We start from the raw sequence: 26,806 nt of genomic DNA, 5'->3' as shown, positions 1-26,806 counted from the left end.
GTGCTACTCTATACTAATCGTGGATTTTAAACTTCCCCTGTAGATCTACTAAAGGAGCTTTCAGGAAATTAGCTATGGAACAGAAGTATGGGTTAGGTGCTGGGTTAATGTTTAGGTTGAGCAATCTCGAAAACGTATTTGTAAAAAAAAAAAACAGGACTTCAATACCTGTATAGTGACTGAATTTCTCTTCTTGAGATATACAGGTTAAATCAAAATCGGAATAAAATAGAATGCATAAAGTTATACATTGCAGGACCTTAAAAAGGTTTATAAAATAGCTAACATTACAAGCTGGAAATAAAACATTACATCCATCAGAGTGTCTCTGGCACATTAAGCTAAGTGTGAGAAAATCCTACTTTACAGAAAGAGTGGACGATAACTGGAATAGATTTCTAGAAGAAGAAGTGCTAAGTAAAGAAGTCCAACAAAGCTTGGCATGTGTATACAGCTATCCTAAAAAGTTTATAGGCGTTATTAAGTAAGAAGTGACATTAAAAAGGGCAGACTGGATGAACCAATTGGACCAACTAACCTCTTCTATGTTGAAACCAAGGGGACCTAGACCATAGGACTGAGCATTACTTAGTCAATAGTGTCACTTTAGTCTACTATATAAATATCCTTTGATCTGCCTGTTATTGAGCAGATGGCAAATAAGGCATGAAAAGCATACTAACCTAATACTATTTCAAAGAAATGTCAGTTCCTATATGTGGAATTAATATATTAATTATGCCATATATCTTGAAAGAGAGTAAGAAAGAAGAAAATATCTTCAAATGTGATGTGCCCCTACACTGTGCTAGAGAAAAGTAATAGTATAATAGTAATCGTTTGTTCCCCTTTTTAAATGCTACCTAACCCTAACACTAAATTTAACCTTATCTAACTAATCCCCCACTAATTCACCACCAACCATTCTAACTATAGGCAATTAAATAAAATAATAACACAACCAAGCATGTCAATAGTCACATTGGAAACATTCAAGTATTTCGTTTAAAAAATGGTGACTGTGCACATGACATGTATTTTTTTCATCTAAAATTTGGTTTATTAAACTAAATTACATAGTACTTTTTTGAAAGAAAATGTACAGTTTGTTACTTTATCCTATTTAACTGAATGTGGCATGTATATGAACTAACTGTCCTTTTACAGATATTGTTAATCGCTAAAATATGTGTCTCTTAAAATGTAATGTTGGATTCGTGTTATACAGTTCTTTCATACCTGCTATTGGGTACATAGCTGATTTAGTTAAAACCCCTTTATACCAGGAGTTTTATTATAGTGTACATCACAAGATTAAAGAAACACGTAAGGACATACACACTAAATATGTCGACAAACCCAGTAGGTAGGTTTCATCTAATCTTTCCCTAAAATTCCCTAAAATCCTAGGTCACGATTGAAGTCCCGTTAGCTGCCGCAGTCACGCGTTAGTGTATTAGAACACACATGCTTTTAAACAGATGGTAAAGCTCTTGTCACATGAAAGCATATATTATATTGTCAACTTCTAATGTAGTGGATCTCCTTTCATACCGATTTGGAAAGCAATTCATGGAACTTACTATGTGAACCTCAAATTGTAAATAAAAGCCCCTCCTAATTGTAAATAGAGCCCAGGCATACTCTGCTGACTAGCCCCTCTAAATATATTTTCTGTAAGGTTGAGACGTACAAGAGGGGAAACAACCATATAAGATCTATAAAGAAAGATATATACAGTATATAAGAAAAATGGGGGCTTAAGATGGGCCAGGGAGATGAAGGCTGAAATAGAGGATGGGCCATGGCAGGACAGCAACAAGTTTCCAAAGCAAAGATTAAGAAAATGCAGGGGCTGACGTCTTAACCCCTTAATGACAAAGCCCATACATATACAGGCTCAAAATGCATTGTCTTCAATGGGTTTAGAGACTGCCCATTGTCCTTAAGGGGTTAAAGGCAAAAGAGTATGTGACTCTGATCCTAGAAAACAATCTGGCCACAAACTATTGAGTCTTGTCAGAAACTCCTTCATTTCTCTAATCTTCTCAAATGCCCCTAGATATACTAAAATAACTGACACCAATCAGTCCCCTTCACATATAAATCGTTACCACAGTACACCGTGTACCTCTTCCATACTCAACCCTCTCCCCCTGCACACTCCACACATTTATTCTCCCTTACCCTATGTGGCGAGACTACAAAACAGCACAACGTATTTGTGATATTAATATTATACAAATATCCAAAAATAGTGAGTTAGGTTCCACCAGTGCATCAATACACCCTTTAATGAAATATATTAATGTATATTGTGTTTTACTGATTTTCAAGTTATTTAACTCTTGCTATATATCTTGTACTTTCAGCCCGACATGGAAATTAAGTGAATAATGTTAGGAATTTACAAGACCTGACGGAGTCATGAATTTCTTTTAGAACTTAGATAATAAGCTTATATTTATGTATACATACTCTCTTGTGTTGGCACCATCCAGCTAAAACAGCCAGAGCAGATAAAGCAGGAATGAGAGTGAGATTCTTAAAGTACAAAAAAATGCAAGACTTCCATTATATTTAACTCCTCCTAAATTACATGTGTGTTTACTTTAGTAATTTAGCTGTTCCAAGCATTAACGACATTGTATGTAAAAGGATATTTTTGACTTCCAAACATCAGTATGAAACAATTTCTTCTTTTGTATGCATTCCTTGAATTTAAATATGTAAATGTTTTATGATATTTAATTAAAAATTATTTCCTATAACAAATGGTTACCCGAGTCAGGGTCGTTGCTCTCATCTTGCAGATGCTTAGGCTCGATTCCTGATGTCCCATGGTCCTTCAGTTGTCAGCCTAGAGTGTCCCAGCTTAAAAATCAGCATCATATTTCACTGTCCCATCTTTTTTCCAAAGTGTTAATGTTTGGGTTGTGAACTCCTTCTATCAATGTTTCTCAAAGTGGTTCCCAAGCACTACCAAGGTCTTGTTTTTACCTCTATCCCTACTGGGAGAGCATTAGAAGTCTTTTGTACGATTTTAGTGCAGCGTCCTTGTTTATTTTTAAAATTTTCAGTATTCTTTTGGAGGTTCTACCGGTGTTATATGAAGTGGCATACATATTTATTTTCTTGCGCGTGATACTCTTCTCTGTGGAACCTAACGTCTTTTTGGCTTCCAGGTTCTCTACCTATCCTGTTTTTTTTCTGTCCTCAACGTACTTTGTAGTCACAGCGCTGCGGAATCGGCCGGCGCTTTATAAATAAATATAATGTAATGTATTTAACCTTTTAGATTAGAAATTTTAGAAATGGGGTCAGCCCTCAGCCAACTATGTTTAACCCCTTCAGGACAATGGGCGGTCCCTAAACCCATTGAAAACATGTACGGGCTTTGTCATTAAGGGGTTAAACGCCTACCAATGGCATGTTTGTAAAGGGTATCATAGGCATAAAAGTAAGTGTCATTGTATTTAATGGTGGGAGACTAAGCTTGGACCAAACCAACAACTTGTGTTGCATAACACAAAAAGACACCCGGGTCTCTAAATGTGTTAGCCCTTACTTTGTACGCTGTGCTGCCTTTGGGCTCAGTACTAAACAATACAAGTTATGAATGAACTTATTGTGTGAGACCGTGTCAAATGCTTTAGAAACTGATAAGCTATATTGATTTAAGATAAGTGGTATATACTGTTTCACACACGATACAGTAACAGAGAACGCTGCCTATTTCATAAGGTGCATGTTTTTAGGTTTTAACATGCGATGTTACAAATAAACATTGTTTATTGTTAGCCGGCTGGGCATGTTCCAGTGTTAAAGCAATTTAGTGTAAATTCTGGATACAGTACATAACGAGTCGAAATCTCTTTCTTCAGAACCAGCGTTCTACTTTGGAGATATTGAATATCACGTTGATGAAAGTGCGGGATTCATTGAAGTACGGGTATGGAGGACTGGCACCGACCTTTCAAAAACGGCAACTGTAACAGTGCGTTCACAAAAGACAGAGCCCGTATCAGCGATAGGTAAGCCACCCATAGAGATTTACGCAACCAACTAAGGCATTTAGAAGATCTTTCAAAGAAGATCTGCCACTTTCCTAAATACCTAATTTAAAACTTAAGGAAACTTAACAAACTTATGTCATGTTACCAAGCAAAATTATATATATATATATATTAACGTTTTTCTAACTATGCATTATCCACTAAACAGCTTCACTCATATAAAATAGCCCAATATTTTTAAATCAATTATCACTAAAGCAAATATATAGATTGAAAACCAAAAATTACTGACTTTAACCACAAAATATAGTCAGGTATTGTGACAGAGATAATGCTCTTGGTGTAATAGAAAACTTGGTGGTCACAACCACTTGTCTTTTCAGCTGGCATAGATTACGTGGGTATTAGTCGGAACCTGGATTTTGCTCCTGGTGTCAACATGCAGACATTTCGTGTAATCATCCTGGATGACTTGGGACAGCCAGTATTGGAGGGGGTAGAAAAGTTTGAGCTTGTGTTACGCATGCCAATGAATGCTGTCCTCGGCGAGCCAAGCAAAGCCACAGTGTTTATCAATGACACTGTCTCTGACTGTAAGTACCCATAATCCCTTTTTGATTTTACATGTATTCAAAAACGTCATTTATTTTTAAAATATTGAAATTATTGGAGTAAAAATATCAATTGCCACCATTAATTGGATTTTTTTTTATTTTGCAAGATAAAGATATTAACATCAAGTTCTGGACACCATAATTAGCATTAAATATCACCCAGCACAGGTTTAAGTCTGACATATTGCATTTGTAATGATTTTTACAGTGCCCAAGGTACAGTTCAGAGAACCAGTATACACAGGCAATGAAAAGGATGGACAGATTGCGGCAATGGTGTACAGGAGCGGTGATATTAATCACAGGTCTACGGTGCGCTGTTACACACGCCAGGGGTCCGCACAGGTGATGATGGACTTTGAAGAGCGTCCAAATACCGACCGCTCCATAATCACGTTCCTCCCAGGTAAATGTTTGTCTGTCTGGTTACCATTAATCTGCAGTAATATATTCCAATCTAACAGTCAAGTGTATATGTGTGCAGGGGCGTACCTAGAGTATTTGGCACCTGGGGCGGATCCTGTATGTGGCACCCCCCCCCCACACACACACACACACTTTAAAACTGCATAGCTTCTACCGTTATATACCAGCACAGACACTGAAGGTGGTACAGCATTACTGTTATCATTATATACTGAGGCAGACATTGATGGTGGTACAGCATAACACTTAGCACTATATACATATATATATATATATATATATATATATATATATATATATATATATGATTGTTAACAGCAATCACATTCCTATCATGCCCAGGCATACTCAGATTCCAGGATGTACTTGCAGACTTGGCATGATAGGAGTATGATTGCCCTATCTACCCCGTCTCACTCCCTTCTCCCTATCTACCACCTATCCCCCGTCTCACTCCCTTCTCCCTATCTACCCCTCCTAACTATCTACCCTCTCCCTCTTTGAAGTTCACTTACCTTTCAAGAGTCCTGCGGTGGGGGTGCAAGGCCTCTGTCTCCCAGCTCTGCCACTGTATGGAACAGTATACAGTGATGGGAGTTATGATGTACTTTAGAGCATAATTATATAATGAAAAATACATTGGAAATGGTACATCATAACACCCATCACTCACACATTTACCAATCCACACATATACACCAATCCACACATTTACCAATCCACACATATACCAATCCACACATATACCCTAATCCACACACATACACCAATCCACTCCACACATATACCCTAATCCACACACACATACCAATACACACACATACCAATCCACACACATATACCAATCCACACATTCACCAATGCACACATATACCAATCCACACATACACCAATCCACACATATACCAATCCACACATACACAAATCCACACATATACCAATCCACACATACACCAATCCACACATATATACCAATCCACAAATATACCAATCCACACATATACCAATCCACACACATACACCAATCCACACATATACACCAATCCACACATATACCAATCCACACATATACCAATCCACAAATATACCAATCCACACATACACCAATCCACACATATACTAATCCACACATACACCAATCCACATATATACTAAATCCACACATACACCAATCCACACATACACTAATCCACACATGCCAATCCACACATATACCAATCCACACACATACCAATCCACACACATATACCAATCCACACACATATACCAATCCACACACACCAATCCACACACATACCAATCCACACATATACCAATCCACACACATATACAATGCACACATATACCAATGCACACACATATACCAATCCACACACATATACCAATCCACACACACCAATCCACACACACCAATCCACACACACTGTCACTCTCACTCTATGCTTTCCTACCTTTCCTCTTTTCTTCTTTCAGCTTCTTTGCCTCCTCTTCGCTGCTCTTCTTCAGTTCTTCTGTCTTCTCTGTCTTCTTCCGGTTGAGAGGGCACTGACAGCTGTGGGCGCGGCTTCAGTGTTGTGCGCCGGGATCTGACAACAGACCCCGGCGCACAGCAGCTGTTGCCGCGTGGATCGCAAGGGAGCGGTATCGGAGGTCTTTAACAGACCTCCGGCTCCCTTGAGTGATTTTAAGCTGGGTTCAAGGGAGTAAATCACTCAAGGGAGCCGGAGGTCTGTTAAAGACCTCCGATACCGCTCCCTTGCGAGCCTGCTCCTCTAGCGGCGGACATTACTGTCCGTCTCTGGAGGGGTGCCGGGTGCCGGCAAGTTGGCACCCCCTGATGAGCGGCACCCGGTGTGGACCGCCCCCCCCCCCCCCGCCCCCCGCTAGGTACGCTACTGTATGTGTGCATATTGTTTTTACAGTATGTATATATATATATATATATATATATATATATTGGGTTTTTTTTGTTTTTTTTTCTCGATGTGTTATTGGCAAACTCAAAACAATTAGGTCCAGAGGTCTTTTATTTTTTTATTAGAAGGTATTGAGAGAAAAAACAGTATACATGTATTTCAAATATGCTTTATAAGACTATTAAACCATTACCTAAATATTGTTAAAATAATTTATATTCCTTAATTCCTTAATAGATACATGTTCAGTGCATTCATACACTCAAATCAACATCCCATGCAAATTCTTCTTTTCATTCCCTTTTTGAACTTTTTATACCTTGTGAGGTTGTTTAAGATATTTGACAGAAATTCTAACTCTATAATGTGCTGTTTTAGCATTACATAAATTCTCTTCTTTCTTTATAAGCAACTCAGACTCTTACTGTAATGGTAAGTTAATGTACATTTAAATTTATTAATAAAAATTGACACAAGATGGTTGATTGCATGTTTTTCCTGCTGCTAAAGTCTATATCACATATTTTTTATATGTTACCTTAAAATGGTAGTTTTTAGAAATGCATTAATATTGCTATCTTTTATATAGTGCCAATAGTTTGAACAGAGCTAGAATGAAGAAATAAAGGATATTGTAGGAATTTGTAGAATTTTAGATTATCAAACACAGTGCTTGCACTCTGTAATATATTATAAGGAATATCATCCTCACTTTGTATAATTAGTACACACCTTGAAATAAATCTCAAGAAACAAGTAATTGGATTACATTGTTTGTTTGAAAATACACTAAATCTATGAAAAACTGAGTTGTTGTTTTTTCTCCCACTATGCGTTTTTCATTCATTAAAACATTCAAAACAATAATTTTGTGACCATTTTGTTTGGTGAGTAAAATTATTTTTCCAAATTGGATTTCAGGGGAGGCAGAACGTCCCTGCATTCTGAAGCTGATTGATGACTCTGTTCACGAGGATGAGGAAGAGCTGCGTCTCGTTCTTGGCACTCCAAAAAGTGAATCACCGTTTGGCGCCTCCATTGGTGAACTAAATGAAACCTTGATCAAGATCAAAGATGATGCAGACAGTAAGATGCTTGTAACTCTACAGATGGAATTTTGAACCAACGTAAGCATCATACCAACATTAATGCCCTTATTAATCTCTTCTATTTTTCAGAGGCAATAATTAAATTCGGAGACACCAAGTTTAGTGTGAGCGAGCCAAAGGAACAAGGACAGATAGTTGTTGTAAAAATTCCAGTCATTCGTCTGGGAGACACATCAAAGGTTTCCATTGTGCGTGTGCACACAAAGGATGGCTCTGCTACCTCTGGAGAAGATTACAACCCTATCTCAGAAGGTACACCTGATTTTATTTATAGTGTTCCAATGAAAACTCGCAAACATATTACATGTTCGGCAATTGCATTCATTTTTTGAACCAAGAAATTGGGCCATAGGAAAACACAAAGATCACAAAATATCAGTCATGTCCCGGGCTAATTTACAGCAGAGATGGCCAACAGGTAGTCATCAGGTTGTTTTACACTACAACCCCCAAAAATTTCAGCCACCTCTGCAGCAGCTGGTGAGCTATATCTTAGTCTATGCTATATGTTTACATTATCCAGACAATTACATTATATTATATTATCCTTTTTTTAATAAAACACTAGCATTTTTCATAGTTCTACTACAATGGGGAAAGTTATGGTTTCTTGTCAGAGAGTAGGTGGTTGGTATTAGGAGGATTGATTTTATGCATCTTTGAACAAGACGATTTTTAGTTATGGTTTAACACCTTTGCGACCAATGACATACTAGGTACGTCCCATAAATGTGTCCCTAGAGGACCAATGATGCTGGTAAAAAAAGAGAGAGAAACTGTCCCATGTCATCACATAGCAGGTCCCCGGCCAATCACATGCATAGATACAGTCAATACATTTTTTTAATTAACATTTTTTACCTGACCATAAGGGGTTATCTTTTAATCTATAATTTAATGCATATTGGGTAGTTAGTGTGGTGGGGGTTAATTAGTGCGGAATAGGTAATAATAGGGAAAGAGTTAGGGTTAGGTAGACATTAAATATTTAACATTTTATTTTTCATAAAAAAATAAAGTTTCTTGTTGCAAATATATATATATAATTTGTGTGGGTAAACTAAATAAGAAAGAAGTAAATCATGGTTGAAGAAAATTGCTCTGTTCCTATAGTGTTAAAAAGTCCTGGTCCTTAAGGGGTTAACGTTATAAATAATGAAGGTAGGGTTTGACAGAACAAGGTACGAGATTCCAGAGAATATCTACAGCCGTAAAATCCTGACTATACAAGTTGGAACATTTGAAGAAAACATTTAATTCATTTTATTTTGCAGAAATTGAATTCAAGGAAGGTGAAACCCAGCACATTGTTGAGATTGAGGTTCTTTATGATGGAGTACGAGAAATGAGGGAGGCTTTTACAGTGCATCTTAAACCTGATGAAAACATGGTCGCTGAAACACAGGTACTAAGACAAAATGTGCAAATTTCCTTAATTTGGCAAAAAAAAATGTGTGGGGGGGGGTTACCAGTTTATTACATAAGTAAATATATCAGGGGTTAAGTATGAAAGGTTATTCTGGTGCACAGTTTAAAAAAATAACCTTATCACCGTAGCAACCAAATGTTCATTGCACCAGCATTACTTTGTATACATAACCCCGGACGGGCTGCCTTCATAAAGCTGTGCAATCTGCACTCATGCAGTAAAGAAAAAACGTAACAAAGTACTCAGCGATTCATCCCCCTGGGCACACGTTCGGGTAACTAGCGCTAACTGCCCTGCCATGCATTCCAATTTATCCGCAGTGCTATTATAAATTTAAAGTCACTGCTTGTCCAGATAACGGAAAAAAACGGAGGGAAAATTAAGATCAAAGTCATTGAACAATTAGGTTCAATTAAACTAAACTAGCTGTTAAAATGTGTCCAGATCCTCTCAATCTCATAGGAAACCGATACTACCTTTGCAGATATATTTAAATCTGTACATATTATCTGCGTGTAGCAATCAAATGTGCCAAAAAAATATATAAACATTTAAAACTAGGTGGATTAAATTTATATTACAATGTTCCAGTATTGCAAAGATTAATGTTAAAACCCTTTTTTTCTTTTTTGTAATTACTATTATTTACATATGCATTACGCAATTGCATTGCAATGATGTCACAATTTAAATTTTATATGGCAAAGAAAGGGTTAACTTGTCTCGGTTAAAATGTGTTTTTACTCGCCTGCGCAAGCGATGAATGCTCGTTTTTTCCTTTAACATAGTGTTTAGACCTGTTTATAAAAACTGACTAAAATGTACCATTTTAACGTGCCATATCACTACAGACCCCCTGAATTTCTTACGTTTCTATTAGATTTCATTGTAGCATTTTTTTAGAGGCTGTTGTCTCTTTTTCTACCCCTGAGATTTTAATTTTAGATCATCACAAACCACGCAGTATTCACCTCCCATCAGTTAAGGTTTCGATGGGTCGTTGTAACTGCTCATCGTGTCTCCCATCATTATTTATTAAAAAACAGCACTGATATTTAACCATATTTAACAACCTAAGAACAAATTATTACTCCAAATCTTGAAATATACTCACTAAATAAACATAATATCTTAGTGCTGTATTTTGGCCAAAGCACACAAGCTGACCTGCCACATCGAGACACTTTATTGGAGGTAAGTGGCACTTAGCTAAGGTACGATGTCTGGCCTTGAGACCAAGTGGACTTTTTATGTGTTACTCAATTAACCCTTAATAGGTAGCTCAGACCAAAAGGAGGGAGAAGGATTTCCTATTTAAATATCATTACTTTTTAATTAAAGAAAAACATTTTTGAGCCAAAATAGTAGGTTTTCAAAGTAAAATATAGCCATATTTAACAAACAAAGAAGAACACATGTCTATCACATGTTGAGGTATTAAAACCTCATGTTTACTTAATATATATTTTTGTACATTTGGATTTGATCACTAATAATTTATTATATATATATGAACCAGATTCACCGAATGGAACTGTAGGGCTCAAATAGCATACAATTTGATGTTTTATTGTATAATTCTGTATAAGAAAGGGACAGTGATGCTGGAGCCGGAATAATATATTGCCAACGCTTAACATGAATGAAATGGCTATTTTAGTTTTAGCATTTAGCTCGCTCCTATGATACAGAATGCTGATCACATGTGAGAGCGCCACTTTATGACCATATGGCAAAGTTTATCAGTCACTAATCTGCTGCTGTCATAAATACATGTGTATGGTCAAAGTTCTTCGTCTATTTTTGGTAGGTATTTCGGTAGAAGGAATGCAACAACAGAAAATGTCAGTCATTATGAATTATGCTCATTGTGCCATTTCTGAAAAAAATAATTTCAGATGACCAAAGCGATCGTGTACATTGAGGAAATAAACAGCATGGCCGATGTCACCTTTCCTTCAGTCCCTCAAGTGGTCTCTCTCATGATATATGATGACACCTCCAGAGCTAAAGACAACCCCAACCCTATTGCTGGCTATCCAGTTGTCTGTATTACAGTGAGTACAACATATACAATTCACTCACAAAATGCTGAGGTTACAATCTTTTAAACAAAAATACAGAGATTTTAGGATGTCCTTAATCAAGCAGTGTGTGTTCTAAGGCAGGGGTCCCCAACCACTGGGCCGCGGACCGGTACTGGTCCGTTGCCTATAAGCAACTGGGCCGCACAGCAGTTCTAGGCGCCGGGCGGGTGTTCATTTTTTTCATTTTAGCTCTGCTACAGGGGACTCGGATCCTCCTCTCCGGGGGACATCTGTGCAAGGCAGACAACCCCGCTGCTGCCGGCACTTCCCACGGGGCTTCTATGAAGAGCGCCGGTGTTACATGACCTTCCGGTGCTCCACCATAGAAGCCCCCGGCAGCAGTGGAGGTTGTCTGAGCGCATTGCACAGAATTCCCCCGACTGCCAGAGATGAGGATCCCCCTGCAGGGGACCTGTATCTTCATTTCTGGCGGCCAGGGAAGGTCTGCGGGATGCTGCTGCTGCCGACACTTCCATTGGGGGTTCTATGACGGAGCACCGGCATAGAAGCCCCAGCGGATGTGACAAGTAGCAGCAGAAGTTGTCTACGCGCATTGCGCAGACATACATCAGCTGCCCCATGAGGCACCAGGGAGTCTGGGGGTGCATTGGTAAGTCGGGGGGCATAAAGCATATCAGGAGGCAGAGTGGCATATCTACGGGGGCAGGGGTGCATAAAGCATATCAGGAGGCAAAGTGGCATATCAGGGGGGGGCAGAGTGGCATATCTAAGAGGGCAGGGGGCATAAAGCATATCTGGGGGCAGAGTGGCATATCTGGGGAGAGAGTGGCATATCAGGGGGCATCGTGGAATATCTAGGGGGATATAAAGCATATCAGGGGCAGAGTGTCATATCACGGGAGCATTAAGCATATCTGGGGGCATAAAGCATATCAAGAGGCAGAGTGTCATATCAGGGGGCAGAGTGGCACAATTTGATATGCTTTTTATGGATGAAAAGACAACCAGCTGTTCTAAGGGACAATTAGACTTAAATTATGGCTTTAAAACACTAGGCTACGATGCACATCATAAAAAATATTATTAAACATCCTAAAATTATATTTGATTAGTAGATAATATATTGTTAAATATAACATTATACAATGTTATACATAACGTTATATAATAATAATAAGATTTATTAGTAGAGGGCCAGTAGTTTCTATAGCGCTATTACAATAGGGAAGCAGGGAAAAGCCATCAAATCTCCTTTATTTTTATTTATTTTTTTTATAGGCATGTAACCCTAAATATTCTGACTATGACAAAACCGGATCCATATGTACTAGCGAAAATATAAATGACACTCTGACTCGCTACCGCTGGCTGGTTAGCGCCCCCACTGGTTCCGACGGGGTGACCAGCCCCATGAAGGAGGTGGACTTTGACACTTTTTTTACGACCTCCAAAATGATTTCGCTGGATTCCATTTACTTTCAAGCTGGATCTCGTGTGCAGTGCGCAGCGCGGGCTGTAAATTCAGATGGAAATGAAGGTCTGGAGCTGATGAGTCCTATTATTACAATTAGTGCAGAGGATGGTAAGTAATACGAATGGGGTACTATATCAGCTGTATTTTAAAGGATTCACTTATTCACTCAAAAATACATAGATGCTCTCCAGAGTTTATGCTATCACAATATATTCAATTACAGAAGCCTGTACATGGTTTATGGTACACACTTTATAGAAGCAATTTCAAACTACCTGTCATGAAACATTTTATGCTTTGAGTACGTTCAACGTCTCATCTGAACGTCCTCGTATTTTCTGCTTTCTGCTCCAGTAATTATTATTATTATTATCTTTTATTTATATAGCGCCAACAATTTGCGCTAAGTTCTAATTACTTAAATGGTTTAAAATGCCATAACATGAGATTAGTTACTTTTATTTATACAAAAGTCACAGGAAATATAAGCACCAATCTTTTTTAGAGATCATTAAAAGATTTCATATAGTAGGATAAAATGCTAACAATACCAACGGTCACATCTTTCGTGATTCTAGATTTATGCCTCTTTGTGAAAGCTGCTTCAAGGACTAAAAAAGCAATAGAAGTGTTTTTGTTTCCCCTAAACTAAATGTGCAAGTGCTATATTCATTTCAATCATATAGATGTTTGTATTTATTTTTAAGTGACAATTATTGAATGAAGAGAATTAGTATGGCTTCATATCCTGCTACTATTCTGTTTTTTTTTCTCCCTAGGACTTTGTCACCCTAGAGTACCAGGGGTGGTTGGTGCTGAACCTTTCTCTGCTAAAATGCGCTACACGGGCTCTGATGACCCAGATCATTCGAACCTCATAAAAGTCATAGTTACCCTTCCACATATTGACGGTAATTAAACAAGCTCTGAAACATCTTTGGGTTGTGACAGTTCCATCTTAGCGGTAGATGTACACATAAGCAGATATGTATTAACAGAAAATGCTATATACTGATATATATTTTTTTTTTCCAAAAATGGTTCTATATCCTATTGGCGTCATAATATTTTTGAAAGCATAACAATGAATTAGTAAATTGTATAAATATCAACATAATTGATTACATACCTGATTAAATACATTTTTATATTTTCAAGGGATGCTACCTGTTATATCTACAAGAGAAATGTCCAACTTTGAACTCACCCTGAGTCCTGATGGTACCAGAGCTGGAAACCATAAGTGCTCTAACCTTCTGGATTACAATGAAGTTAGAACTCGGTATGGATTCCTATCAAACTCAACCAAGAATCCAGAGTTAATCGGTGAAACCTCTCCTTACCAATACAGCCCGCAGCTCCGAGGATCCAACACTCTGCGATTCTATCGAAATCTTAACCTGGAGGCCTGCTTGTGGGAGTTTACCAGCTATTACGACATGTCTGAACTCCTGACCGAATGTGGAGGCACAATTGGCACAGATGGACAGGTACGTCACGTGATATTTTGTTGCTGTTATCATTGTAAATTCAAATCATATGAAGGTTCCTTCAAAAAGTGTCTCATCTAGAGGTCGCTCGTCTAGAGTGGGTCATCTAGTGGGCAGACATTGTCATATGATACAATCATAAGCTGTAGATTACATGTTAAAGACCTCTCATAATTATTAACATAATAACTACAAGAAAACATCTCTGTTGTCTTAAAACCTTGTAACCCTATATATTTTCATGTAGATAGGTTATCACTATGAAGCAACAATTTTACCTCAGGAATGCTAATACTTTTTATTTTTATATTCAACAAAACAGATATCAATGAAATTCAGTAATATTAGCAAAAATATCAGTTTTCTTTCCTACGGTTTCCCTTGATGAAAAAAGTCTTCATGATTTGTTTTTATCATGTTGTTTCTATGTTGCATTTGTACTCGCCAGCCAGTCCCAGTGCAGTAAGATATTCCCATGACCCCATCAAGTCATTATATTTGTTTGATATGTGAGCTCTTTGTATGAGTTTCATTTAAAGACTTAATAGTCTCTGTGCTTTTGAAATTCCCATTTTCCTATTAGGCATAATTAACCATGCAGGGAACTTATACGTTCTGTCAATCAAATTGTTCCAAACAAAACATTTTTCATTCTTTATTTTATTGTATTATTTTTATTATTTAATAATGTTTATATTATTGATTGAAAAAAAAACACAATTTGGGGCGACATATAAAAAATATATTTTTTTTTCATACTATAATGCCAATACTAATGTAATTGAAGTACAAAAATTACATGTGGGCTATTATTTGTCAATTAGTATAGATATACTCTCCAGTTTTTTCTGCAAAAAAGCACTCCCAATAAAATTGCACATGTGTATAAAGGGTCTTGTGAAGCCCTCTGGAAAACCTACACAACGCAGTGCTGGAGCTGGTTGGCTGTGAATGTGTTTTCCATCTACACTGCTGAGCAAGAGATTAGTTCAATGGAACACATTCTGCAGGACAAATAGCTGGAGGGGAACAGGTCAGGTGTATAGAGGGGTCTGTGATGAATACCTCTGTGCATTTGCACAGTGCCCCCTGCTCTTGCAATGTGCATGGAGGTTGAAGGGGAAAGAGACAGAAGAATGACTGCTTGGGCAAGGATGATTTGATTGTAGTGAGGGTCATGTAGAGAAGTCAGTGGTGTCACAGATGGGCAAAATATTTGATTGTATTCTTCTCTTTTTGGATCAGGTGGGCTTGTAGTCAGAATTCATAGTTACAATAGGAGTAGAAATGGGACTGAGGTGACACTGAACTGTCATGTGCATGTTTATGATGGCTGGAGTGCGTCTCTAATAGATGTTCATGTTGGCAGCTGCAGAGTTTTCTGTTGCATTGCAAAATCAGCTGCCTCAAAGAGTTGAGCCCTCTCTGTGAAACACGTGTAGTTTTTGGATATAAGGTAGAGCATAAAGAAATGTTGTATGTGTCAAAACATTCTCTTTTCATTTAGTCACGGGATGGTAGATATGATTATTTATTTGTTTAGTCTCACACCATCTGGTCTGTATCTTCTCATGACCCCGTCAAGCTCTAATGGCTGGTTACTGATGAGGTTTATCTATGAAGTATTTTTTTTTTTTACTACCCAATAAAATAATCACTATAAGCTTCAAACCATAGCACATTTCTTCAATTCAAAGAGCAAACGGGACAATGGAAATTAATAGAGTAGAGACTCAGACCTTAATATCTCCTCGGTCTTGTGTTAGATTTAAGAGATCTTTATGCCTAACCCATGCGTGTTTAACCTCCCTCACTGCATTAGCCTCTACTGTTTCTACCACCCTCACAGTAAAGTAAACCTCTGGCATTCTAGTTTTAAATCTAACATTTTTCATCCTTTGAAATAAACTTCTGTGCTTTGCTAAATTTCCCTTTTATCCATTTTGTAGGACCAAAATGTACATAACCCTGCTCAATGTCCAAGTGTCTCTGTCCACCTTTCCTCACCTCATATACCTTTACTCTGAGAGCTTATTTGGAACTTCTCGCTTATGTGAGCCAAAGCAGTCTTTTTGTAAAAAATGTCAATACTTTAAGATAAAATGATATATTACAAATCCAGCAAAAGCCAACCCAACATTTTATGAAGGCCAGAGCTGGAAGGGTCCACATTAGTATATATGTTTCTTACAGGATTTAATAGAGTTCAGCACATAATTATAAACTGTCCATTGTTCCTAATCAACCAACCTCGGGAAAGGCTAATACACTAGAATATTTACACAATTTAATTCTTAAAAGTCTTGCTGGGTTATTAATTTAATTCATAGTACGAAACAATGTAGGACATTTGTAAGCTTTATATTCAGGTGGATGGTTGTCCACTTTAAGAAAGTGTTGGCACTTGGCACACACTATACCATTGTAAATTGTGCCCAACATGTGGAGTGCCAATAGTTTGATTACATTTTATAAAGGAACACAATAGCATGAAGCTATAACACAGACATTCCACTTGCTATATGCTCTTACTTTAATTTAATGACTTTAATCATGTTAACTTAGGTCAAGTTGGTGATTGGAGATACAGTGCCTTGCAAAAATATTTAACCCCCCCCCTCCCTGGCATTTTTCCTAATTTGTTGCATTTCATGTAATGGACATACCCAAAATTGTCCAACTTGGTGAAATGAAGGTAATAACATGTTTTAAAAAATCTAAAAAAGAAAAAAAGTTTTTACCCCCCCCATTTGCTATGAAGCCCCTAAATTAGATCTGGTGCAACTAATTACCTCTAGAAGTTATTTAACATAATTAGTGAAATACAGTCCACCTGTGTGCAATATAAGGACACAGTTGCGGAGAAGTACAGATCAGGGTTGGGTTATAAAAAAAATTAAATTAAATCCATTATTGAGAAATGGAAATAATACGTCACCACCAAAAAACTCCGCGACAGGCAGACCAAAAAACTCAGCGACAGGCAGACCAAAAAACTCAGCGACAGGCAGACCAAAAAAGTCAGCGACAGGCAGACCAAAAAACTCAGCGACAGGCAGACCAAAAAACTCAGTGACAGGCAGACCAAAAAACTCAGCGACAGGCAGACCAAAAAACTCAGTGACAGGCAGACCAAAAAACTCTGCGACAGGCAGACCAAAAAACTCAGCGTCAGTCAGACCAAAAAACTCAGCGACAGGCAGACCAAAAAACTCAGTGACAGGCAGACCAAAAAACTCTGCGAAAGGCAGACCAAAAAACTCTGCGACAGGCAGACCAAAAAATTCCTTGCACCAGGCAAGGAGGGCATTAATCACAGAGGCTTCACAGCAGAGATTGCAGTACATGTTTATACGACCACTTTAAGCCATACACGCCACAGAGCTGGGCTTTACGGAAGAGTGGCCAGAAAAAAAACAGTGCTTACAGAAAAAAATAAGCAAACACGTGTAGGGGACTCTCCAAAAAAATGGAAGAGGGTATTCTGGTCAGATAAAACTAAAATTGAGCCTTTTGGCCATCAAGAAAAACGTTATGTCTGGCACAAACCCAACACCTCTCATCACCCCAAGATACCATCCCTACAGTGAAGCATGGTGGTGGCAGCATCAAGTTGTGGGGATGTTTTTCATCTTCAGGGACTGAGAAACTGGTCAAGATTAAAGGAATGATAGGGCTAAATAAGGGGAAATTCTTGAGGGAAACCTGTTTCAGTCTTCCAGAGATTTGAGACTGGGACGGAGGTTCACCTTCCAGCAGGACAATGACCCTAAGCATACTGCTAAAGCAACACTCGAGTGTTTAATTGTCTTGGAGTGGCATAGTCAAACCCTAAACCTCAATTGAGAATCTGTGGTATGACTTAAAGATATCTGTACACCAGCGGAACTCATCCAACTTAGGGAAGCTGGAGCAATTTTGTCTTGAAGAACGGGCAAAAATCCCAGTGGCTGGATGTGCCAGACTTATAGAGATGTACCCAAAGAAACTTGTAGGGGTAATTGCTGCAAAAGGTGGCTCTACTAAGTATTGACTTTGGCGAGGGTGAGTAGTTACGCACGCTCAAGTTTATGATTTTTTTGTCTTGTTTCTTGTTTGTTTCACAAAAATGTTTTGCATCTTCGAAGTGGTAGGCACGTTGTGTAAATCAAATGATACAAACCCCCAACAAATCCATTTGTTCCAGGTAATGCAACAAAATAGGAAAGTGCTAGGTACTCTACTGCTCTAGCGTGAGGCTATTACTCTCAGTATGACTATATGAGCATGTTATTATTAAAAGGACAGTCTAACATCCCGTGTAGCCTCAGGAATTAAGGCACTTTGTGAGTACTTTAATATGAATTCTTTAAAATTTAAAAAAATAAAATAATAATAATGTAATCACCTTTAGTAGTTGAAGCAAAAATGCCTCTTCTGTGGTCCAATGTTTCATGCAGCAATCAGCTCCCACTGAATGTAATTTCAGATTTAAAGGGATCGCCCAGCTATCGTATACATTAAAGTGCATATAATGGCTGAAGTCTCCCTTTAATTGCTAACAGATATACAGGCATAACCCGCTTTAAGGACATTCACCAGCAAGTGAACCATTTCCATTTACGTACACTCGCTTAGCGAGAAAGGACACGTAACAGCATGACGCCAGCACGTAACTTCATCTTTCGAGGATATTTTGTGTCTTTTGAGTGTTTTGTGCTGGAAATGACCTGCCGATTACATTTTCGTTTTACATACATGCTAAGGACTCCATTAACCTCATAACCTTTCCTGAAAAAAATATTTAAAGCTGCATTTTTATCGGAAATGTGTACTAATGAGCAACAAATGCCCAGTATTTGTACTGTCGAGTTGGTTTTTCCTCTTAAGATGGCCAAAGTAAACATCAGTGTGGTACTTCTTTCTTTAAAAGAGTTATCACTTGGTCCAAACGGGATGCTAATGCTCAATATGGAGAATTCTGCGCTTTACTGTAAGGTGTCCGATTTCTAAACATCCCCTTAAAAGTAAGATCTTTAAATGCTCTGAGACCCGAAGCCCTGTTACTCTCCTGTGACGTAAAGGGTTGAAGGGAATATTTTAAAATCTAGGAGGATAGGCTGGGCAGTCCTTGTATTGTACTTTGTCCTATGTAAACATCACCACTTGTTCAACTAGTTGCATTGTGTTTTAAATGATTTACTTTTTAAACATTCAGAGCAAGAGTTTTGGTTACTTGCTCATAATCCTAAAAACAAGATATACTGTATATTTATATTATTTTCTGCAGTTTTGGGATCTTTTATTTTGCCGGCTTGCTTTAAATCATTTTGTTAGCTGTTATTTGTGTTTTGTTTCATCAGAAGAGTCTGTATTGCTAATAAACCTTTAAGGGGCAGTCCCCATCACATTTCTTTTCTGTTTGTTTATTAACCAGTAGTTATTACTAAATAATCTTGTTTAGCTCTACTAAGAAGAAAATGATCAAGTGTTCTGGTCTCCTCATGTTTAATACCACCATTGCAATAAGTGTCGACTTCCAATTGTATGAACAGCACTAACCTGTCGAATATGTAAGTGTATTCTAGTGAGGAGATTTAATCAAGTTACTAGTTGTCTTTTGCGCTACCCAAATGGACATGGCTAAATAAACTCTTTTTATTTCAAGGTCCTGAATCTCGTGCAATCCTACGTGACCTTACGAGTTCCCTTGTACGTGTCCTATGTGTTCCACTCCCCAGTGGGAGTGGGTGGCTGGCAGCATTTTGATCTCCACTCGGAGCTGCGCTTGACATTTGTGTACGATACTGCCATCTTGTGGAAGGATGGAATTGGCAGCCCTCCTGAGGCAGAACTACAAGGTACTCATCTGTAACCCTCAAATCAGCACAGCCATATCTACAGCTCAAATTCCTCTGGGATTAGTATATTCTAGATTATGTAGCCTGAATGCGTCATAATGCAACATATCGGGCAAACCTGGATAAACGTCACTCTACAGCTTCACTATGGTTCCATAAAATGCTAATTGCAAGTTTCTGTATGTAGGGTCTGTGCAAATTTGACAAATAGGGCAAACTAAAATCAGAAATAGATAGATTGGTACCTCCTGACTCAGAGACCTTTAAATACATGCATGGCCAAAAGGAAAATGTTGTATTTTCCTTTTTTAGCCACATATTGTTTCAATCATAAAAAATCATGAATATGAGTCGACATGAATATGAGAATCACATTAATTAAATAGCTGCATTTCCAGTTCCCAATATCCTTCATTTAATAAGTCTAAAATTACAAATTAGGGGTGAGATAAAGTAAGTAGATTGATTGAATGAATATACAAAGTCTTAGTATTTCAGACATATGACAAACATAAAGCATCCATGACCTCCTATTAAAACAAATGCCTTAGTATTTGGGGGATTTTAAAGCAAATCGTGTATGCAGACACAGGTCAATATCTGAGACAATGACTTTTGAGACAAAAAGTCACAACATTTAAGACTATTAACTAAAAACAAAATCAAAATGTTTAATACTAAATTTTATGTAGTACTTAACAAATATTTTAATTGTTATTTTACTATTATTTCATTATAGTTCTATTTTATTACAACTATAAATAATTATATTTTTTCTGTTTTCTTATTTTTTTCAGGCTCTCTTTACCCAACCAGCATGCGTATTAATGAAGAGGGACGATTAGTCGTCAACTTTAAAACAGAAGCTCGGTTCAATGGTGTATTTGTTATGTCACACCCTGGTAAGAATAGTTATCCTTTAACAAGGATCTTAACCCCTTCGCGGTGATGGATGTAGCGTTACGTCACGAGATAAAGGGATTTGACGCCAAAGGACATAGTACTTCATCCTGGCATTTTAGGCATTGATTAATCTGGTCTCCTAGCAGGTTTCCCCGCTGCTGATCACACTTTTACTAACACTTATCGTGCTCACTTACATTAAAACAAACTTCCTTACACTGACCCAGCTGCATTCCCACCTCCAATTTTGTTTGATAAATTTTGGACCAGTTTGGGGTCCACATGAATGCCGCTTAGCATACAAATTTTCGGGTTACAGGAAATCCCAGACATTTCAGGATTGTACGTATCATATATTCAATTCCTAAATGTATCATAAAGTGCTCCAAGAAGCCAGATAGGAGGTGGGGGGTTCTCCCCAACCAGCTAGAAATGCCTCTTTTAGTTTATTTACATTCATACAAGGGCATCTTAGTTCCCGAGTCATAATTACTGCTTATATTTCGGTTGACAAGTAGGGGAGTACAATACTTTTGATTTAAATTTTAGTGAACTTTCTAATAATGTCCTCCTTTTTTTTTAGCAACTTCTCTGACTTCAATGATTATGTCGGCGGACCATCCGGGACTGACCTTTACCCTTAGCTTAGTACGGAGTGAGCCAACCTATAACCAGCCAATTCAACAATGGAGTTTTGTATCTGATTTTGCTGTGAGTGGATTACCAGTTCTCAGTATTCTCTTCTGTATTTTGGTTAAAAAAAATACAATTAGCAGTAAACAGGAAGAATAGCCATGAACAACTATAACCTTAACCATCGTACTAGGTGGCTACTCTAGCATTGAATTATTTCCTTATTATGTAAATACAGCCAATGTATTTGTTATGCATACTAGCCATTATATTAAGAATGATTGTTCTAACCCTTATTTCATTAGGTCCGAGACTACTCAGGAACCTACACAGTCAAGCTCATTGCCTGCACAACAGCACCTTACCAGGAGTACAGTTTACCCACTGTTTGCAATCCTCGAGAACCCATAACTTTTGATATTGACATCCGATTCCAACAGGTATGTCACAAGGGAATACTGGCCATCGTTCTTCACATGGTATCTTTGCCTCATGGGGGATGTAGGTGTTTACCCTGGCCCCAGTATTAATGGAGTCCATGCCACTCTGCCCAATGTCTGCAGAGAATGGATTGAGCAGCGACTTGAATTTTTATAGTTACATGTATATATGACTTGATGTTGAAACAGCTAGTGGGCCCAATGAAAAATAAGGGCTCACCACTGGGTTTAAGCAATTCTGAATCCTCTAAAATGTATTATTCTTCCTTTAAGAACATATACAAAGCCTTACATTCCATCTTGTTATGTATTTTGTTATGTTCATTGTCTCAGAATAACCTTGCACCATATTAACTTAATTTCTGCCAGGTATCCTCCTCTTATGCTATATCTGGAATAACTAACCATTTCAGTGTTATCCTCCTCTTATGCTACGTCTAGAATAACTATCAATTTCAGTTTAGGTATTCAGAATCTTTATTGCTTTTTTACTATTGTTCTCAAATATATGTATATATATGTAGCACTGACAATCAGATCTCCCTCATGGTTCTCAAGTGGGAAAATGGTGCAAAACACAGAGATAAAACAGAATACCCTGTGCTTTGTGTAAGACAGCCTGTAGGATCACTCAAGAGCATTTAAAAAGGCATATCACAGCAGCTGCAGAAACCTTAGATCCTCAAGAATAGTAGACCAAGACTAAAAAGGGCATGAGGATTTCTTTTGTTTCATGAAAAGTGGGTAATGACTCAGAGTAAGAGAGAGACAAAAAGTTAAGGAGTAGATTGGCCTGATAAATAAGCTAGTAGAACATGACATGACATCACAACTCTAGGTAATGTGTGAGGAGCATGTGAGGCACCTTAGGCCACCTATGCCTTTAGCCCCAATGAACTCAAGTAGAATATTAGCAAGTGTGAGACAGAAACCGTGTGCATGTGTGAAAATTTGGAGAAGGCAAGATTAAACACTGGGGTAAAATAAAGGATTAAAATGATTCTTCTGACAGCATCAGGCAAAGGCCTACAATCTTTAGATTGGAGCAGCATATATATATATATATATATATATATATATATATATATATATATATATATAATCTCCAATTCCTCCTCTGCCCTCCACATGAGAAAGAGTAAAAGAGAAGCCAGAGAAAAGGCTTGAAATGAAGGTTGGAAATGGCTAGGGAATTCAGATAGGGGCATAAGGCTAGAGAAAAAATGGGATTATTATTTATATACAATAAAGTGCAAACTGGATTCCTGATGTATACAAAAAATCCACTCTTTCACCATTGTTCACCCTTGGTTCTTCTATATTTCCATACAAAAAAATCTGTTCATATATAAATATTTAAATATAAATATAAATAAGTGATTATGTGCGGACCACCCTAGAAAGATATTGGACACCAAAACGACCTGCCACCATGCCATTTGCAGTCGTGCTATTACATATGCATGCTTCTTTATCTGGTACAGACACACAGTTAGAATACAGAAACTAACTCACAAACTTTCTCTCATCCTAAAAGCCACCAAGAAGGTCCAATGTGTGATTCATTGTTTATGGCCACTGATGCGCAGTTTGTGCTCTATTGATTAATGCAATGCCGTCTTCTTGCCCCTAGGTGAGTGATCCGGTACCTGCAGAGTTCAGTTTGAATACACAGATGCTGCTTCTCTCAAAGAAATCTCTCTGGTTGTCGGACGGATCCATGGGCTTTGGACAGGAGAGTGATATCGCTTTTTCAGAAGGTATCCATCTATGAATTGTGTTGCATTTTTATATGGTTACTCAGTTTCAGGGATACTGTCAGATTTTCCATGGTATTTAACAGAAAGATGTGAAATGTATCTATCTAGTATGTAAAAAGCAACAAGTTCAACTTTCAATGCATTCCCTGCTAATTTCTTATTACTGTATTTCAGGTGATATAATCTACGGCCGCGTGATGGTGGATCCTGTGCAAAACCTGGGAAATTCCTTTTACTGCAGCATTGAAAAGGTTTTTCTATGTACGGGGGCTGATGGCTATGTCCCCAAATACAGCCCAGATAACTATGAATATGGCTGCCTCGCAGATTCGTCTTCACTGTTGTATCAGTTTAAGATTTTGGTAAGAGTCCTATACCTTAGAATCTGTGATTCCATCAAAACCGTGAATCCTAAATGGAAAAAACACTCATATTAAGAAATATACCTAAAAAGTATATGCATGTTGTATCAAATAAATGGACTGTATTCCTATGGATCAATATTAAAAGGGGAACTCCAACCAAATTTTTTCATCATTAATCATTAATTTCATTAATTTCATAAAAAATACGTTTTCAAACAGTTTTTTTTTTTTTAAACAGTCTAGTTTTTGCATAATATCATGTTTCCAGAGAGCTGCATATTATGTATGCGTCCTAGCTCTGTTATCGTATTCCAGTCTATTAGGCAAATACCCTGACTCCTACCTGTGGAAAAATTGACTTCATTAATATTGCCATAAAGAATCAATCCAATGTGGTGTTAAGCAGGGAAGATCACCCAAAATATCGCATCTCGGACAATGATGGCAGCCTTGAGGTCTGCAAATTGTTATTTTTTTTGCAGCAAATTTTAATTGTTTTAATAAACATGTTTGTATACGTGTTATAGGACAAAGCTCAACCAGAGACACAAACTATTAAATTTGGGAGTGTTGCATTTAATGCCAGACTGGCTGTAGATGACCCTGAAGCTTTGCCATTGGTCAAGCAACCTGGTTCTGATGGATTTAAGGTTGATTCGTCACCTCTTTTCCAGGTGAGTAGCAAACAACAGAGAACAGTAAGTAAATGCCTTAATTTGGGGTTTCCAACCGGGGGCCACCAGCCGTTTTTCCTTATCATAAGCATTACTGTCTGCCTACATGACCAGCGGTTAATTAAACTGTGGGGATGTTTGTATATGAACACAAATTACTACAATAATCATCTGAGTGTGGTGGTATTACATGTGTAAATATGAATGCAAAGTATTTCTGGACTCCTAGAGAAACAGAAACTGTAGCTTTTGTCACCCTCCTTAAAAAGCCTTGAAAGTAACTTTAAGAAAGAACACCTTCCTTCATTATTCTTTCACCTGTTTTATATTCTAGAGCCAACAATTAAGGTATTCAGGTGGTCACAATTCAATATTCATAGTTTAAGTTTTTCCCTTTCAGATATCCTTGGGCCGTGAGTGGTACATACACACAATTTATACAATGAGATCAAAGGAAAATGCCAACAGAGGTATTGGTAAAAGAAGTGTGGAGAACCAGTACCATTCCTTAAGTATTGCCGCACCTTCACTGACTAACCGTAAGAAGAGAGATGTCAGTGAAGCCCCTCAGATTGCCCAAGAAATTGGCATAGAAAACAACAGAGGCACCAACATTCAACATATTGCATTGGAACGCAGCAACAAGAGACAGATCCCTCAGAAAGAGGTCAACCTTGATGGCATTATCCCAAAAGAGGTTAATAATAAAGAGGGTGAGGTCAGCATTGTCACCATTCTGGTGGTCATCGCAGCTATACTTCTACTCGCAATCTGTCTCATCGTTATTGCTGTTTTATTACTCAAACAAAAGAAGAAATCCAAAAAGAAGGAAGAAGGTAAAGAGTCTGGGAGCAGCGAGCCCATGATGCCTCCTCGTGGGTATAGTACGGACAGTTCAGAGGTTTAATAGCCAAGAACTCCTGGTGAAACCAATCAAGGTTGCCTCAAAACACAGCACACCAACCATTTGGTTCTGAAAAAAATTGAATTATGTTTTCTTTACTCAAGACTCATGGTTGGTCCGACTTCGAATGCCTTGCATATAGTTTGAGTTACAACCACGAGACACAAAAATGGAACCATCACTCATAATTATGATTTTTGTATTACAGCAATCCTGACAGCATTATAACATGCACTGCATGGAGAGGTGCGCAACAAAAACTGTCAACATGAAATGTGCTATTGTATTTCTTCTTTTTTTATTATTTAAAACAAAATTATTCAATGGTGCTGATAACTCATCTCTACTCACAGAGAGAGGGTCTATTTTAATGTTATCTACTAACTTTGGAGGTTCAATGATTATCCTATACATTTGTTTTTATTACGTAACAAAGGAATTGATGTGATTAGAAAGTATTAGAATGTGAAGGCATATTTATATGGGACTAGTTTCCTTTTACCAACTATTTACCGCATTAATAATTGTGGATGATGTACAGATAAACTATAATAATACTATAACATCAAGTTCCAAGGGTCAATATTTTATCCAACATGATGTACATCTCTGCAAAGAGTTACCACTCATATGGCTTTAGGGATGTTGGCGTTGGTATTATCATGAGATCATTATTTTAAAAATTTGGGAGTTGCTATTGGTTGATAAAAATGACTACATGTGAACATAGTACTAGTTTTGTAATTCTTCTGTAATCACTTTGTG

General features: G+C 37.7%; 1 protein-coding gene across 1 annotated transcript in view; it reads left to right on the top strand.

Moving 5' to 3' along the window:
- The window catches only part of FREM2 (FRAS1 related extracellular matrix 2), a 70,960-nt gene extending 44,761 nt beyond the window's left edge, over positions 1-26,199 (top strand). Inside the window, exons 7-24 of the mRNA XM_053456058.1 lie at positions 3,885-4,034; positions 4,400-4,609; positions 4,839-5,036; positions 7,894-8,058; positions 8,151-8,333; positions 9,356-9,486; positions 11,409-11,567; positions 12,837-13,140; positions 13,812-13,943; positions 14,191-14,522; positions 20,170-20,362; positions 21,160-21,264; positions 21,849-21,976; positions 22,204-22,338; positions 23,972-24,098; positions 24,273-24,460; positions 24,991-25,137; positions 25,538-26,199. Of these exons, the coding sequence (XP_053312033.1) occupies positions 3,885-4,034; positions 4,400-4,609; positions 4,839-5,036; positions 7,894-8,058; positions 8,151-8,333; positions 9,356-9,486; positions 11,409-11,567; positions 12,837-13,140; positions 13,812-13,943; positions 14,191-14,522; positions 20,170-20,362; positions 21,160-21,264; positions 21,849-21,976; positions 22,204-22,338; positions 23,972-24,098; positions 24,273-24,460; positions 24,991-25,137; positions 25,538-26,044 (3,494 nt within the window). The 3' untranslated portion in view covers positions 26,045-26,199. The remainder of the gene's footprint in view (positions 1-3,884; positions 4,035-4,399; positions 4,610-4,838; positions 5,037-7,893; positions 8,059-8,150; positions 8,334-9,355; positions 9,487-11,408; positions 11,568-12,836; positions 13,141-13,811; positions 13,944-14,190; positions 14,523-20,169; positions 20,363-21,159; positions 21,265-21,848; positions 21,977-22,203; positions 22,339-23,971; positions 24,099-24,272; positions 24,461-24,990; positions 25,138-25,537) is intronic.
- Positions 26,200-26,806: the final 607 nt, after the last annotated feature.

The sequence above is a fragment of the Spea bombifrons genome, chromosome 2 (genome assembly GCF_027358695.1).
Source record: "Spea bombifrons isolate aSpeBom1 chromosome 2, aSpeBom1.2.pri, whole genome shotgun sequence".
Classification (NCBI taxonomy): Eukaryota; Metazoa; Chordata; class Amphibia; order Anura; family Pelobatidae; genus Spea; species Spea bombifrons.
This window is presented reverse-complemented; position numbering and strand designations above follow the sequence as displayed.